Raw genomic sequence first — 13,665 nt, 5'->3', positions numbered from 1 at the left:
TATACATTAAACTACAATTATGCTTTGACATTTGATTAATTTAAATGATTAATAAATTCATAGTCTAGACTTTTTAAATTGGTGACAAAGTGCAGAAGGCTCTGGAACTACTGCTGTTTTCCACTGTCGAAGGTTTCAAAAACATTGCAAGAGAAGTAAAAGAAAGCAAACTGAAAAATGAAAAAGTTAACTTGGCTAATATTCCTTCATACAAACCATACAAATGAACTCGAGCATAAGTGTGAAAACACAGTGGCTTCAGGGACTGTTTTCTAGGGGATTTACATCACATGCAGTCCAGCAGGAGCTAATGCAATGGGGAACCAGGGCATGTAGTTTTATCTCACCTCATATACACGAGCCAAAACAGCACTCCACAGAGATGCTTTTCAAGGCTCACAGAGCTTGGGATGAAATGGATAATGATCTCAAATAATGTGAAGTAGTTTGCCAAACAGGAGCATCTTCATGCTCGGGCAAGTGGGCAGGTGGCCCACTGTAGCAAAGCAGAACGTAACAACATCTCATCTGTTCCCTCGAATGATTTTATCTGTTAATTAACTCGGAACGGACCTGAACCCATACTGCATTTTGTTTCACAGTACCAATAGTACCAAAAAAAAAAAAAAAAAGACCAGCACATTTCGTATTACTCTGGGGTTAAATGCAGCAACTGCTGGTCATTGAAAAAGCTCTGACACAGGACTGCTTATTCAAGATAACATAGCTCAACACTACACACTCCCACAATACACCAAGGCACAGGAAACTGCCTCAACTGCACTCCATCTGCTGAGCAAACTCTTCCCTTTCCACTGATCTGTTAGAGTCTTACGACAACTATCTACTCACTGGGGAAAGAGGAGAAAAAGACAGGAGAGATGATGGAAATAGAAGATGGGGGGATGAAAAGGCGAGAAAAGAAAATCTGTACATGATGAGGTGAACCAAAAGAGAGATAGACGCATACACCCACACGAGAACTTTCTGCCTTAATGATCAGGAATTGTTCGATTCGCATATGGCAACCTCTGGAAAAAACAAGCATCCCATGATCCTCAGAGCATTGCTCTGAAAGAGACAGAGAGATCTAGAGGGAGATGTCTCAGCAAAGCAGGAAAGGACAAGGCACATCAGTTGGAGAGCCATGTCTCTACTGCCATGCACTAGGGAGATAGGTCTCCAGAAGGCTGTGAGCCTCCCATTGAGAAGGCCCCTGTGGAGCCAACAGTCTCTCCCATCACCCTGTCAGGAATCACTCTCACTTTAAAAGGAAACAGAAGTAAAATGGGCACTGCAGAATTTAGATGAGGGTATGAGTCAATTTACCAAGACAATTTCCTTTTAAGTGCAGTCATACTAGGCCAATAAACTCCAGCTGTAAGGAACAACTACAGTATTTTAGATATTTAGTTTGTAAGCTGTGGTATCTAGTTCTCATTAATGTTGGAGCACCATTACTGTTGAGACATGACTCACTTCAACATTCTCCAGTGGTACCCTTGTACGTAATGTTCAAATTCAACAATTTTAACTTTGACCATTTCTGACCCTTAAAATCAAATCTTATGTGTGCCTTCATTAAAGGGCTGCACCATTAATTGAACGCGATTGTCATGCGTTTCTGTGATTAACAGTAAATCTCTGGCACGTGCTTTAACAATGATAAAGGATATGTCGACTATCATTGCATATTATATACTTTATTATTATATATATAAAAAATATATATATTTATAAGACAAACTTGGTCATAGTCAGTGTGCCATAATTTGCCACAAATCACAGAAAGTTGAAATGCAATTACAGTAAAAAGAATTTAAATAGCAAAGAAATTCTAATTAGGCAATAATTATATGCTCAAATATATAAACAAAAAAAATTATACAGATGACATTTCAAACATCTATCTGTCCATCTTAAAACATGGGGCAACTTTCAAACAAGGCTTTTGTCATGTCAACATTTGAAGCTTTTCTAGGTAAAATTAGTTATTTGAATTTCTTTGAATTAAATTCATTATAATTCCACTTCCTTGTTTTCAGATTAAAACAATTCTGCAGCCTGTCTGCTAACTCCATTCAAAAAGCAATTCTCAATTAAAATTTGAACATGCCACGGTAAAGTTCAGGTTCAATATTAGAACTGATCTCTGATTAACCCTGCATTAACCCTGGGAAGGTTGCCAAGCAGAGTAGTCTGTAGCTAGTCTTAGCAGAGAGATATATCTTGTTCAACAAGGATGCAATGGAATCTATGAGATGACAGTTTAGGGCACATGACGAGTGAATAATGTGAAACAGGACACTAGTGAAGGTGAGTGTGTGTGTTTTTGGCTGGGGGGAGCAGTGGCCACTCAGAACACAGGCGGTAAAGAGTGTTTACCTGGCCCTGCGTTCTGTGGGTACGCCATGTAGCCGCTTCTTCCCCTGGTCGCCCTACCTGAGCCTCGCGCCGCTGCAACTGCTGCTGCCGCCACAGGTCCGTACGCCGTCGCTGGGAAACCTGCCGAGAGAATAAAATGATTTACTAGTGCGCTTCATTGCAATCAAATTTACAGCCACATAAATGCACCAGAGCGTCAAAGAACAATTCTATACAGACTAATGCAACACACATGGGAGAAATGCTACATCGTCATTCAAACAATTACATATAAATCAAAAGAACTCAAATAGGTGGACATAATTCATATATTTTTATTTTCTTTTTCTTTCTTGCTCTCTTGTTGATTTTAATTGCTCCCATTGTCCTCATTTATAAGTCGCTTTGGATAAAAGCGTCTACTAAATGACTAAATGTAAATGTAAACATAATTACTCGTTTAGAGTGATGCTAGCAGGACTGATCTACAGCCTCTCTCTCTTTCCTGGCAACATTTTAATTACAGACAGCACAGGAACGTTGCCCATGGAGAAACCATCATCTTTTTTTTTTTCACATATGGACTCAACAAAATGCAACATTTTAAAGTTCATTTGCACTCACTTTAGAGAGCTTCAGAAGCTTTCTCAATAATGCTCTAATGCGAGGTGAGCAGCACAGAATTATGGGTATTTATAAAAATGATTACTCCACTGGGAGGACAAATTGTACTTGTTTGACTGAATGCCACTAGAGGATATAGAAACCACATGATTTAACAGTGCCTGTCTTCCCTCATGTGTTAGTAGAGTTGACTGAGATGCATCAGTGCTCAATCCATCAGTGTGATCATTTGTATGGTGGACATGAAGCGTGAGCGGACAGAGCAGAGCTGAGAGCAGAGGATTGTGGGATTAATTGCTTGCAACAAAGTGCCTATTATCTCACTGAGAAGCATCAGCGGACATGTGGTACTCTTTAAGGTCCATAATGTCAGGTAATAATGAACCTTTATTATTAACCTTTATTATAGTGTCCTCATACAGGTCATTTAAATGTGCTTGGAAGTTTATGAAAAAAAAGAATCAGCCATTGACTATTTCTATTTAACTTAATACTGAACAAGCCAAACTCTGTTGAATGACATTGTGTTTCACAGCACGCAATTTGTTTGTGGTAAACTGAGACTGCTGAAGAATCTACATATTTAACAAAAGTCACGAGTTCAGTGTTCAAACATTGTAATCAAACATAATCATCATCATTGTAGAAGCCAACTAAAAAAGCACCAGGCCAGAGTATCTACGGCTTTATTATTTCATAAATGTAATTACAGTTCCATCACTTTAATGAAGGTGTGAATCTGCATCTGACAGCTGCTTATCAGAGCAATAAAGACCTACAACGGGGTCTAACGCCCATCTACAGCATGTCATTACACCAGACTGTAACTCATAACTCAGGAGGTGGTGTGGCTTAGGATTTGAGACAAGCATTCCAATGTTTGTAGGTTAGATGGGGTGATACCTCGACTATCACTATTATACCCTTAAACAGGGCATTTAACACACTGGTTACTCTGGAGGGACTGATCCTATATTACACAGCAAATCACAACAGCAAAAAATATAAGAAAAGAAGAAGAAGAAAAAAGATTAGTGTTAGAGAATATATCCTAAAATTAGGGTTGGACCAAAATATAAGATTATTTGCAGAGGTGGAAAGTAACGAATTACATTTACTCGCGTTACTGTAATTGAGTAGCTTTTTTGTGTACTAATACTTTTTAAAGTAATTTTTTAAATCTGTAATTTTACTTTTACTTAAGTATATTTTGTTTGAAGTATTGTACTTCGCTACATTTTAAAACACATTAATTACTTAGTAAAAAAAAAAAAAAAAAAAAAAAAATCGCTCCCTGGAAACTACGTCAGTAAATAATGGGCAGGAGGGCAAACTGGCGCTAAAATCACAAGAAAGATGCAGACGGACAAAACAGGCGTTAGTGGTGCAGACACCGCTGAAAACGAAACCCCGTCATATTCTGAAGTTGAACTCGAAGGAAATGAAGTGAACCCCTGCCCATATGTATGCACTATTATGCAGTGTAAGCTGTACTTGCCTAGGAAGACCAAACTAGCAGCTTATAAAATCTCGACAAGACATCAACCCTTCGCAAGAATGTAGAGGTAAGCTAAATAATTGCATCGTTGCATTGGTGGTTAAAATGAAGCTTTGACATTTTAGCAAGAGGTTTTGCACAAATTAGCCAAAAAGACAGCGGTGAGGAATGTGCTATATATATCATCTGCGTTAATATCATGTTTTTTGTTTTAATGATGTGCGCGCGCATTTATAGTGCGTTCTTTCACTGTGTGATTCAGTCTCCTAAAATGCATTTAGCATGATCACAAAATTGAAGATATAGGGGCAGAAAATTCACATATTTATATAATTTCATATATTAAATCAAAATCACAAAGAATGCCATCTTTTCCTCCAAAAATCATCATGAATATATACATACATATATATAACAGTTCAGTAAACAAGTTAATTAAGAGACTTGCGTTTTAGACACCATATTGCCTTTTTAGCTCTATTTCTACAACAGAAAATAATTCCAAACACAGCCACCAAAGCACAGTTTTGCGTCTCTGAGCAACGTGACATGTTTCGTTCCTGAATGAATCAACTGTTTAAATGAGTCGGTTCAGTCGCAATGACTCACTTATTAACAGTGACTTGCTGACACATACTGGCCATTTTAATTTCACATTTAAAGTATCTTTTGATTTTTTTAAATAATTAATTTCTTATCATTTCAAATGAGTATTCAACATTTTATGTCTTGTATATCAAAACATTATTCATGCATTTGTAACTGCAGGTTAAATGCATTCTTGTCCTGCACTAAACAGTGTAATACATCTAAATGCCACTTCCAATGAATCTTCTGCATTTCCTCTGCATTAAAAGATGAGTTTGTTGATACTGATTTGCCTGGTAACAGCCCAAATGTTTTATTATTCTAAATAACTGATTCCTTTAATTAAAAACAACTAGTTTGAGATTAATAGACCTATCCCAGGGCTGTCAGACTCAGTTCCTGGAGGGCCATAGCCCTGCAGAGTTTAGTTCTAACCCTGCTCCAGCACACATATGTAGTTTTCAAATAAACCTAAATGATTAGATTAGCTGGATCAAGTGTGTTTAATTAGGGTTATATCTAAACTGTGCAGGACTGTGGCCCTCCAGGAACTGAGTTTGACACTCTTGGCCTGTCCCATTTTGACTCCCTCCCACTGTTAAAATGTAACTAAGTAATTTTTACTCTGAGTAAATTTTAAATGAGCTACTTTTTACTTTTACTTGAGTAGATTTTTAGACTGGTACTTTTACTTGTACTTAAGTAAAATTTCATTAATGTAATGGTACTTTTACTTGAGTAGAATATTTTTGTACTCTTTCCACCTCTGATTATTTGAATATTCGTTCGGTAGGTTAGCATTCGATTTTATTTGCCCTTGAATATGAAACGTCCATGAGTGAACGTCATGATTCAGAACTAATTTAAAAAGAGAGAGAAAAAAAAAAAGAGAAAACTCATATGGATATTCATTTTAAAAAGAAAAGAAAAAAAAAGAAAAAAAAGAAAAACAAATGAAAAACATGAAAAATCAGGATGTAGGCTTGTATATAATAGCTTTGGGGAAAAAAGCTGTAAAAAGAGTAAAAATTATACAGGACCAGATTACAGACGGTTATAGATAATACCAAACCTCTGTGATCTCTCTGGTTTAAATTACGCATTTCATTTCCTGTTTCTTTCCTCAGCTCATTAATCTCTTCACAAAACACAAACCAGTATGCTAATGCTAATGCTAATGGAGGTCACGCGTCCCTGCCTCTCTTTTGCTCTGCTCGCTGTTGCCGAGCACAAGTGTCCTTGACCAAAGTGTCACAAGTCATTTGTGCTGCTTTATCCCCCTCGTTGCTTCCTCTGCACAGCATCTTCTGTCCCCCAGCGGCCTCTCTCCCTTCGTCAAAGTTAACGCTGGAACAAAGTTCTTGTGAAAGATTAACTTTGCCGGATTAGGTGGGTTAATTATTAGATCTCGGAGGCTCATTGTTTTGTGTTTCCGCCGTGAAAGGCTGCTTGAGAGAGGCGCTGCAGCATTAAATCAATTTCATGGGCTTTTCATTACAGACGAGATAACGCCAACATTTAGCATTCAATTTTATGGCGTTATTTGAATCTGCTCCAGCGAATGGGCTGATGGGAGAGAAAAACCCTGCTGAGAGGGCACAAGGACACATTGCTCTCCCTGCTTCCTCCAGAGCCCCCTGGGAACCTTAAAACCACACAAATGGACCCTGAGGGAGCACAGGAGTCTACGACACTGAAAGAGCGAGGAAGAGGGACATGGACAGGAGGAAGAAAAAGAAGAGAAAGATGACTGCTGATTGCTGCAGATGACAAGTTCTCACAGTACTCCCTAGAAATCTGCCAGCAATGCCCTAAGAACAGATTATTCTTATAGAAAAATTGAAAACAGTGAAACAATTGAAACAATTATAGAAAACAGTGGCTCAGTGGTTCATGTAGGTTGTCTACAAACCGGAAGGTTAGGAAGGTTCAATCCCAGGCTCCACCTGACCAAGTGTCGAGGTGTCCTTGAGCAAGATACCTAACCCCAGCTGCTCCCGACGAGCTGGATGGCGCCTTGAATGGTTGACACCGCAGTCGGTGTATGAATGAGTGTGTGAATGGGTGAATGTGAGGCAACTTGTAAAGCGCTTTGGATGGCCATGTGGTCTGGTCTGTTAAAAGCGTTATATAAATGCAGTCCATTTACAATTTACTTCACTAGAGCTACCCTGCTTTAGGAAACAGCTGCTGAAAAGAGAAAAGATTCCTGAAATTAGGCTATAAATGCATCTGATGTGAGCCAACACACAAGGTTTGTGTCCTATCAAACAACACAGAGCTGTGAAATGACAAAATCTCCACCTTGCTTTTTCCTTCATTGACCGCTTTGAAAGGAAAATAAAAACAATGAAAGCTACCATAATAAGAACCGGAAAAGGCAGCAGCCTTGGCTGTCTTTTCATCTGTGCAGCGAGTGACCTGTTGTTGCTGCATATGGGGAAAAAAAAAAAAGATACGCTGTTTGTAGAAAGCTTTTCAGGCGATATCAAAGGTGAACCACAGGAGCCTTTGGTACAGGTGGTGTCTATATGAAGAACACATCACACATGCATATAAACACTTCTTTGCTTCCTACACAACAGTATATAAACACCTAAAAAAGCCATTATGAACGGGTTTTTGTGCACAGGTGTCTAAACTAAGATCAGATTTCATACGTGAGAGGTTTTGCCCAAAATGAAACCATTTACTGAGCTGGATCGTCATTGTGAGTCTTCTGATGTTTGATTAGGGGACAAAAAGTCATTTTGCCAGGAAGATTAAAGGGCTCAATCTTTTTTTAGCTCTTTCATACACCATTAAACTTAACGATGAATCTCCAGAAAGATCCCTGGACATCACAAAACCTCCAAACGTCACCAGCCAGCCATGAGTTTCACCCCACACCATAGTGAAAGACAATTTTATGGGCAGGAGCCGTGACTACGCAACTCCAACAAGAGTACGATCTCATCTCACCGATCTTTCTGTTTTTGAAAAATATGGACCATGAATCACGTGTGTAAGTGTGTGTGTGTGTGTGTGTGTGTGTGTGTGTGTGATAGAGGAAGTATCGTTGCACCACTCTGAAGCAGATATCATGGAGGCGACATGCATTTCCTACCGCTCATCATAAAACAAAACCATCTCTCTGTGTCTTCCGACCGATCAGGCCCTTGTGTCAGAATGCGATCAAGCAGGCCGAACTTTGTTGTCGAAAATAAATCATTCCCTGCCCAGGCACAAAAGAGCCGAAGCGCTTGGCCTGTTTCTAATGGAAATGTTTCCAGAATTATGGTTTCTGCTGACCTTATGTTAAGATCTGAAATGTGTAAAGTGTAGCTAAGAAAAAAACAACATAAGTGTTTATGAAAAATATGACCAAAATTCAATGAAATATTCTAGGGATTCTGGACGACAGGTGTCAGTGTTGATTCTCTGAGGACTCGACGAGCTCAGGGTGTCAGTAGGAAGGACTCCGCCCTTTTAACGAGCAGCCTGTCTTGTTACCTAGAAGCACTTAGCATTAATTAGCAAGACCATCTCATTATTACCCATGTAAACACTTCTAATTTGTTATGCATTTTAATGGCCTTCCCCAAACACTTAAGAAACATCTTTAAGCATTTAAAAAAGACCCCAACTCCAGACAGACAGACTGCAAAACAATAACAAGAACAACCAAAAGATGCACATTTGTAAGTGTGGGAATGCAAGAACCGCAAACGGCAGATTCGAAATTCAACACATATTCGAGATGATACAAAGACGGGGCATTAAAAAAACAATAGGGGCACAATGGCTCTCCCAAAGTCTCCTTACAAATGGCTGATTTCCATAATGACAGCCGAGAAGGAGAGATCTCAGGGTTTGTCAGTGGCTCATTCATGATCTCACACGGATTCAGACAGTTTTGTGTGAGAGAGAATTCTTGGCTTTATGTTTTGTGTGTGTGTGTGCCACTGCTGTCCCATTTTAGGGTTCATTTCTGGTTTCAGTACTAAAGAAATGGCATGAGAGAGAGACAGATGTTGTTGTAGTTTGATTTTATGGTATATCGGTGTCAGGTGCCATCACATAAAGATGAGTAACTGTGCAAGACTTTGAGGCTCGCCACAGATCAGAGCACAGAGAGAATGTGTGTTGATGTGAATGGGATTGTCAGTTTGTGTGTTCTTGTGTCTATGTGTATCTTTTATGAGTTAACCCTGTTAAATATAATTTATTACCATTTTGAATAGAAATGTCTGAAGAACTACTAAGCCCTGTGAGAAAGAGAAAATATGGGTCTCATAAACCCTTTTGATGTGTTGCTATCTTTAACAAAAACAAAGAAATAATTAGCAAATTTTTTTTTCTTTGAAACGAAAACAAAAAAATAAATACAAATTGGAACAGAACAAATATACACTGAAACTACAAATGTGCACTACTGTTGGGGAGAGATCAGCGTCCATCAAAACAACCATCACACCCACAGAAGAAAAACCTATTAGCTCTGCTCATGATTTCAGCAGGCAGGTAGCCATCCACAGGACACTCACATCAACAATATCTGCCACCAGCTGCAGAGAAATGTGCTTATCTTTACACCTCTAACAAACACACACATGCCTTTCACTGACATACACGTGTGCATTTAACAAGCTCCCAAAAATGATGCTGAATTACATAACAGTTTCATAACGAGTGAGGTAGACAGACAGACTCACCTGGAAACTGGTAACTGTAGCTAGGAGAAAATCCTGTGTATCCACGACCATACGTTGCCACGATGTTTGGATAACCTACAAACGCACATAGAGATAGAAACAACATCAGCCCGGTGGGATCAAATCATGCTTAACCCTTAACCTTGGTCAGTCAGGAACTAGTAATTACTAGACATATCTGGATGAGGCTGTGTATATGTAACACCGTCACAAGAGCAGCAGCACTTGAAAAGGTGGCTGAATATCACAACAGTATGTTCAAGCACATAAGCACTTTAAATGAAGTGGCAACTACAAGGAATTTCACTGCAATCTGTTTTTCTCTGATGCTGCTCTGCCGAGTGAGTGACACAGTGATTCTTTGAGTTATTCTTGGCCTTATTTTCTCATGTTTTCTCTTTATAATTTACATGCTGTATTTTCATGTTTTTCCCAAAATAAGAATGTGAAAAAGCAGTCACCACTGCTCAGTAATAAATCACGACAGATTTCAGAAAAATCACTCCAAACACGCTTCGTGCAGAGCTGGCATATGTGCACTTAAGATTTCCCAGACCTGTCACGAGTCAATCAATATCAGTTGACAGCAATAAAAACACTTTTGACAGCTCTCATAGAATACACTGCCTAAAAAAAGGTTCTTCTTCCAGGGAGGATGTGCTCACACAAGTTTGTGTGTGATGTGACTAAACAAAAGTTGTGTTCTTGAAGAGAAAGCTGAGATGAGAATCATCAGAAGAAAAGGGTTGAGAAGAGACAAAATGTCATGAGACAAATGAAAAGAAATAAGGAAAGATTAGAAGAGACCAAAAGTGAAAATATGAGAGATGAGAACAGAAGAGAAGATATGAGAAAAGAGAAGACAAGAACTGAAGAAAAGAGGCAAGATCAGATTAAATGAGGACAAAATGAGATGCAAGAAAAAAACATGAGAAAAATGAGAACAAAAAGAAGGTGAAGAAATGAGACAAGAAAGTAATAAGAAACAGCAGAATGAGATGAGGTGAGAAAAGGACTAAAAAAGAAAAGATATAGAGAGAAAAAAACTGAACTTATTTAAGAGAAGACAAGAAAACAGAAGACACAAATTGAGAAGAAACAAGAATAGGCGAGAGGAAAAAAAAATTGAATAGAAAGTTGAGATGAGAAGAAATGACCTAAACAGACCAAAATAGAAGAGATGAGATTTGAATCGAACAGAAGACATGAGACAAGATGAAAGACAAGATCAGAAAAGAGGCAAGCTGAGGAAAAAAAAAATAGATCAGGCAAGACAAAAACAAGGGAAAAAATTATAATTAAGAGAAAAGGGGAATTTGAGATGAGAAAGAAACAAAACAGCTTATTTTGACGAGAAATGATAGGAGATTATGAGCTAACTATGTGCATTGTGGGTAAAAAGCCTGGGTCCTCCCCTGGCAGCTGCTATCTTAGGTACTGATTTGCATTATTAATGTTCAGGCTAATATACCTATTTTATGGCTCAATAGCTCCGATTCACTTTAAAATCAATTATACATCTGCAGCAGCTGAAGCAGGATGCAGCTCAAATGTGTATTAATCTCAGCAAACATACACGCGGCGCATGACTATAAAGATAAATGACACGATTAGCTGCAGTAAACAAAAGCGTGAATGCAGCAGCTTTAATCAGATTTGCCGTATAAGAAACTTAGAGTTCCTTAAATAATGAACCCTGATCTGCAGCTTTTTTTTTTTCAAATGCAAATTGTAATAAGTTCTGTCTGGTCGTCCTGTTCACTCCAGTTTCATTTAGATAAGACCAGAGTTAATATTTTCACATGAGTGCTTCACGCTCTCGTTCTCTCTCTCCCATTCCTCCTCTCTTCACCCTCCTCCACAGCAGTAATCCATAAGAACTTCTACAAAGTTCAAGCCCTTGTTAAAAGTTGATTATAAGGGATGTGTTTATCTCCTTATTTCAGTTTATATTTTACAAAAATTATATATTTTACAAAAATTATATACACACACACACACACACACACTGAATATGGTAACATTTAAATGTATAACTATATAATTTAATATTTTTAAATATTAAATCACAATTATATGAAGCTTATACTTGCATATTCTAGAAGTCTATATGCGTTATGTAAGTTGAGTGTAATGAATCTGTTTATCACCTTACTTCAGTTAAAATATTAAACAAATCTAAAATTAAAAACAATATGATAAAATCTAAATAAATTACATATTACATAATTTAATATATTTTATTATTATCAAAGTTATTTGAAGCCTATATATTATAAAATCTATATTATTTATATTAGAGGTTCAAGCATGTAGCACTGAACAAAATGGCCAAGGATCAGCATTCTCCACCTAACGCATGATGGGCAGACCAAAACATCATAGAAACTTGAAATTTGGAGGGATGATAGTACTCCCCAACGTCACCAAGGCCTGACCCAATCAGCCTAACGGGAGCGATGCAGCGATCAAAACTCCTAAACTCCTAAAATAACAACCCTTAGTTGCAGGCTCAAGTGCCTTATGTTTTTAGAATCCTTGACGGTTTTTTTTGTGTTTTTTTTTTTTTTTTTAAGAACCCTACTTTTGCAAACTTTGTCCACAGTGAGCCAAGGATTCTAGCGACATACGACACTTGAGTCTGTGACTAACGGTTTCGGAGTTATAAGCGATTAAATACTTTTAATCGCTATACCGCCCCCGTCAGCCCAACTGGGGCAGGCCTTGGTGACATTGTAGATTGTGTGAGTACTACCAGGGATGGTAAGTTTCAAGTCTCTACGACTTACAGTTTGGTCTGCTTGATTAGTTTTATGTGGACAGGGCTGATCCTCGGCCATTCTAACAATTACAATTTTCAGGTTTCAGTACTACACACTTGCACCCCTAATAATTGAGAATATATATATAAATTTTCTTTTTTCTGCTAATCAGGTCTGAGGGATCCTATAGATCCTGAGCTGAACTAACCGGACACATTCATGTAAACACCTTTATCTCTGGTCTAGCAGCAAATCAGAAGTCACCATCTTAAGCCCCGCCCATGAGCTACCCCTCAGTGAATCAGTGTGTGAGTGTGTGTGTTCATGTGAGACTCACTCAACATGCCCATGCCCAGCATGAAGGCATCCATGGTGTACGGAAGACTTCTCGCCCTTCCCCTCGTGCCTGGAGGAAACATCACCTCCTTTGGTTGGGCTTTCTTACATTCTACCTGTGGACAAACAGACACAGAAGGAAACACAAAGAGAAGAGCTAAGTGACAAAATTGTTGCTGGTTTTAACGTCATTAAATACAATATGATAAAACTAAATAGCACACGCAAAGTCTAGGGCCCTATGAAATCTTTTTATTAATTTTTTTGGGGATTCCATTTGAATGGTTTAGTTAAATTTTAATAAAAAAACTAACAAATTTAATTCATAATAGGGATGGGCGTTTTCCACAAATATCACATTCGAATATATGAGCTCACAAAAAACAAATATTCGAATATTCGTTTATTTAAATTAAGTTTAATGAGTCAGACGTTATTTTTCAGCAACATTTGTTTTCGTCATTTTGAACAAGCTTACAATAAGCTTGAACATTACACATCGTGTTTTGTAGCTGAAAACCTTTAACAATGCGTGCAAACAAACAAAAGTACAGATTAAAAGCAAAAAAAAAAAAAAAAGTGAACAAAGAAAAAACGTAAAGCAGCCTCCAGCAATTAGGCTATTGTACAGAATGTAGCTTACACTTAACTTTTAAACTGTCAGCAAATCTTTTTTGCTTTTTTTCCTATTGTTTCAAATGTTCTTGTTAAGAAATACGGGCATGTAAACATGATTGGGGGAAAGTTGGCTCCTTAGTCTGTTAACAATAAGCCCGGCCATGGAGAAAACGTGCTATGA

General features: G+C 38.0%; 1 protein-coding gene across 3 annotated transcripts in view; it reads right to left on the bottom strand.

The window, feature by feature from the left end:
• The window catches only part of LOC132132228 (RNA-binding protein Musashi homolog 2-like), a 190,614-nt gene that overhangs the window by 17,910 nt on the left and 159,039 nt on the right, over positions 1-13,665 (bottom strand). For 2 of the 3 annotated variants that reach the window (XM_059544562.1, XM_059544564.1), the window contains exons 9-11: positions 12,868-12,982; positions 9,769-9,843; positions 2,386-2,505 (exon numbers count right to left, since the gene is read on the bottom strand). In XM_059544562.1, coding sequence (XP_059400545.1) covers positions 2,386-2,505; positions 9,769-9,843; positions 12,868-12,982 — 310 coding nt within the window. The remainder of the gene's footprint in view (positions 1-2,385; positions 2,506-9,768; positions 9,844-12,867; positions 12,983-13,665) is intronic. The other variant, XM_059544563.1, reaches the window with a different exon arrangement.

This window comes from Carassius carassius, chromosome 49 (assembly GCF_963082965.1).
Source record: "Carassius carassius chromosome 49, fCarCar2.1, whole genome shotgun sequence".
Lineage (NCBI taxonomy): Eukaryota > Metazoa > Chordata > Actinopteri > Cypriniformes > Cyprinidae > Carassius > Carassius carassius.
The sequence above is the reverse complement of the archived record's forward strand: the minus strand, read 5'-3'. Positions and strand labels throughout refer to the sequence as shown.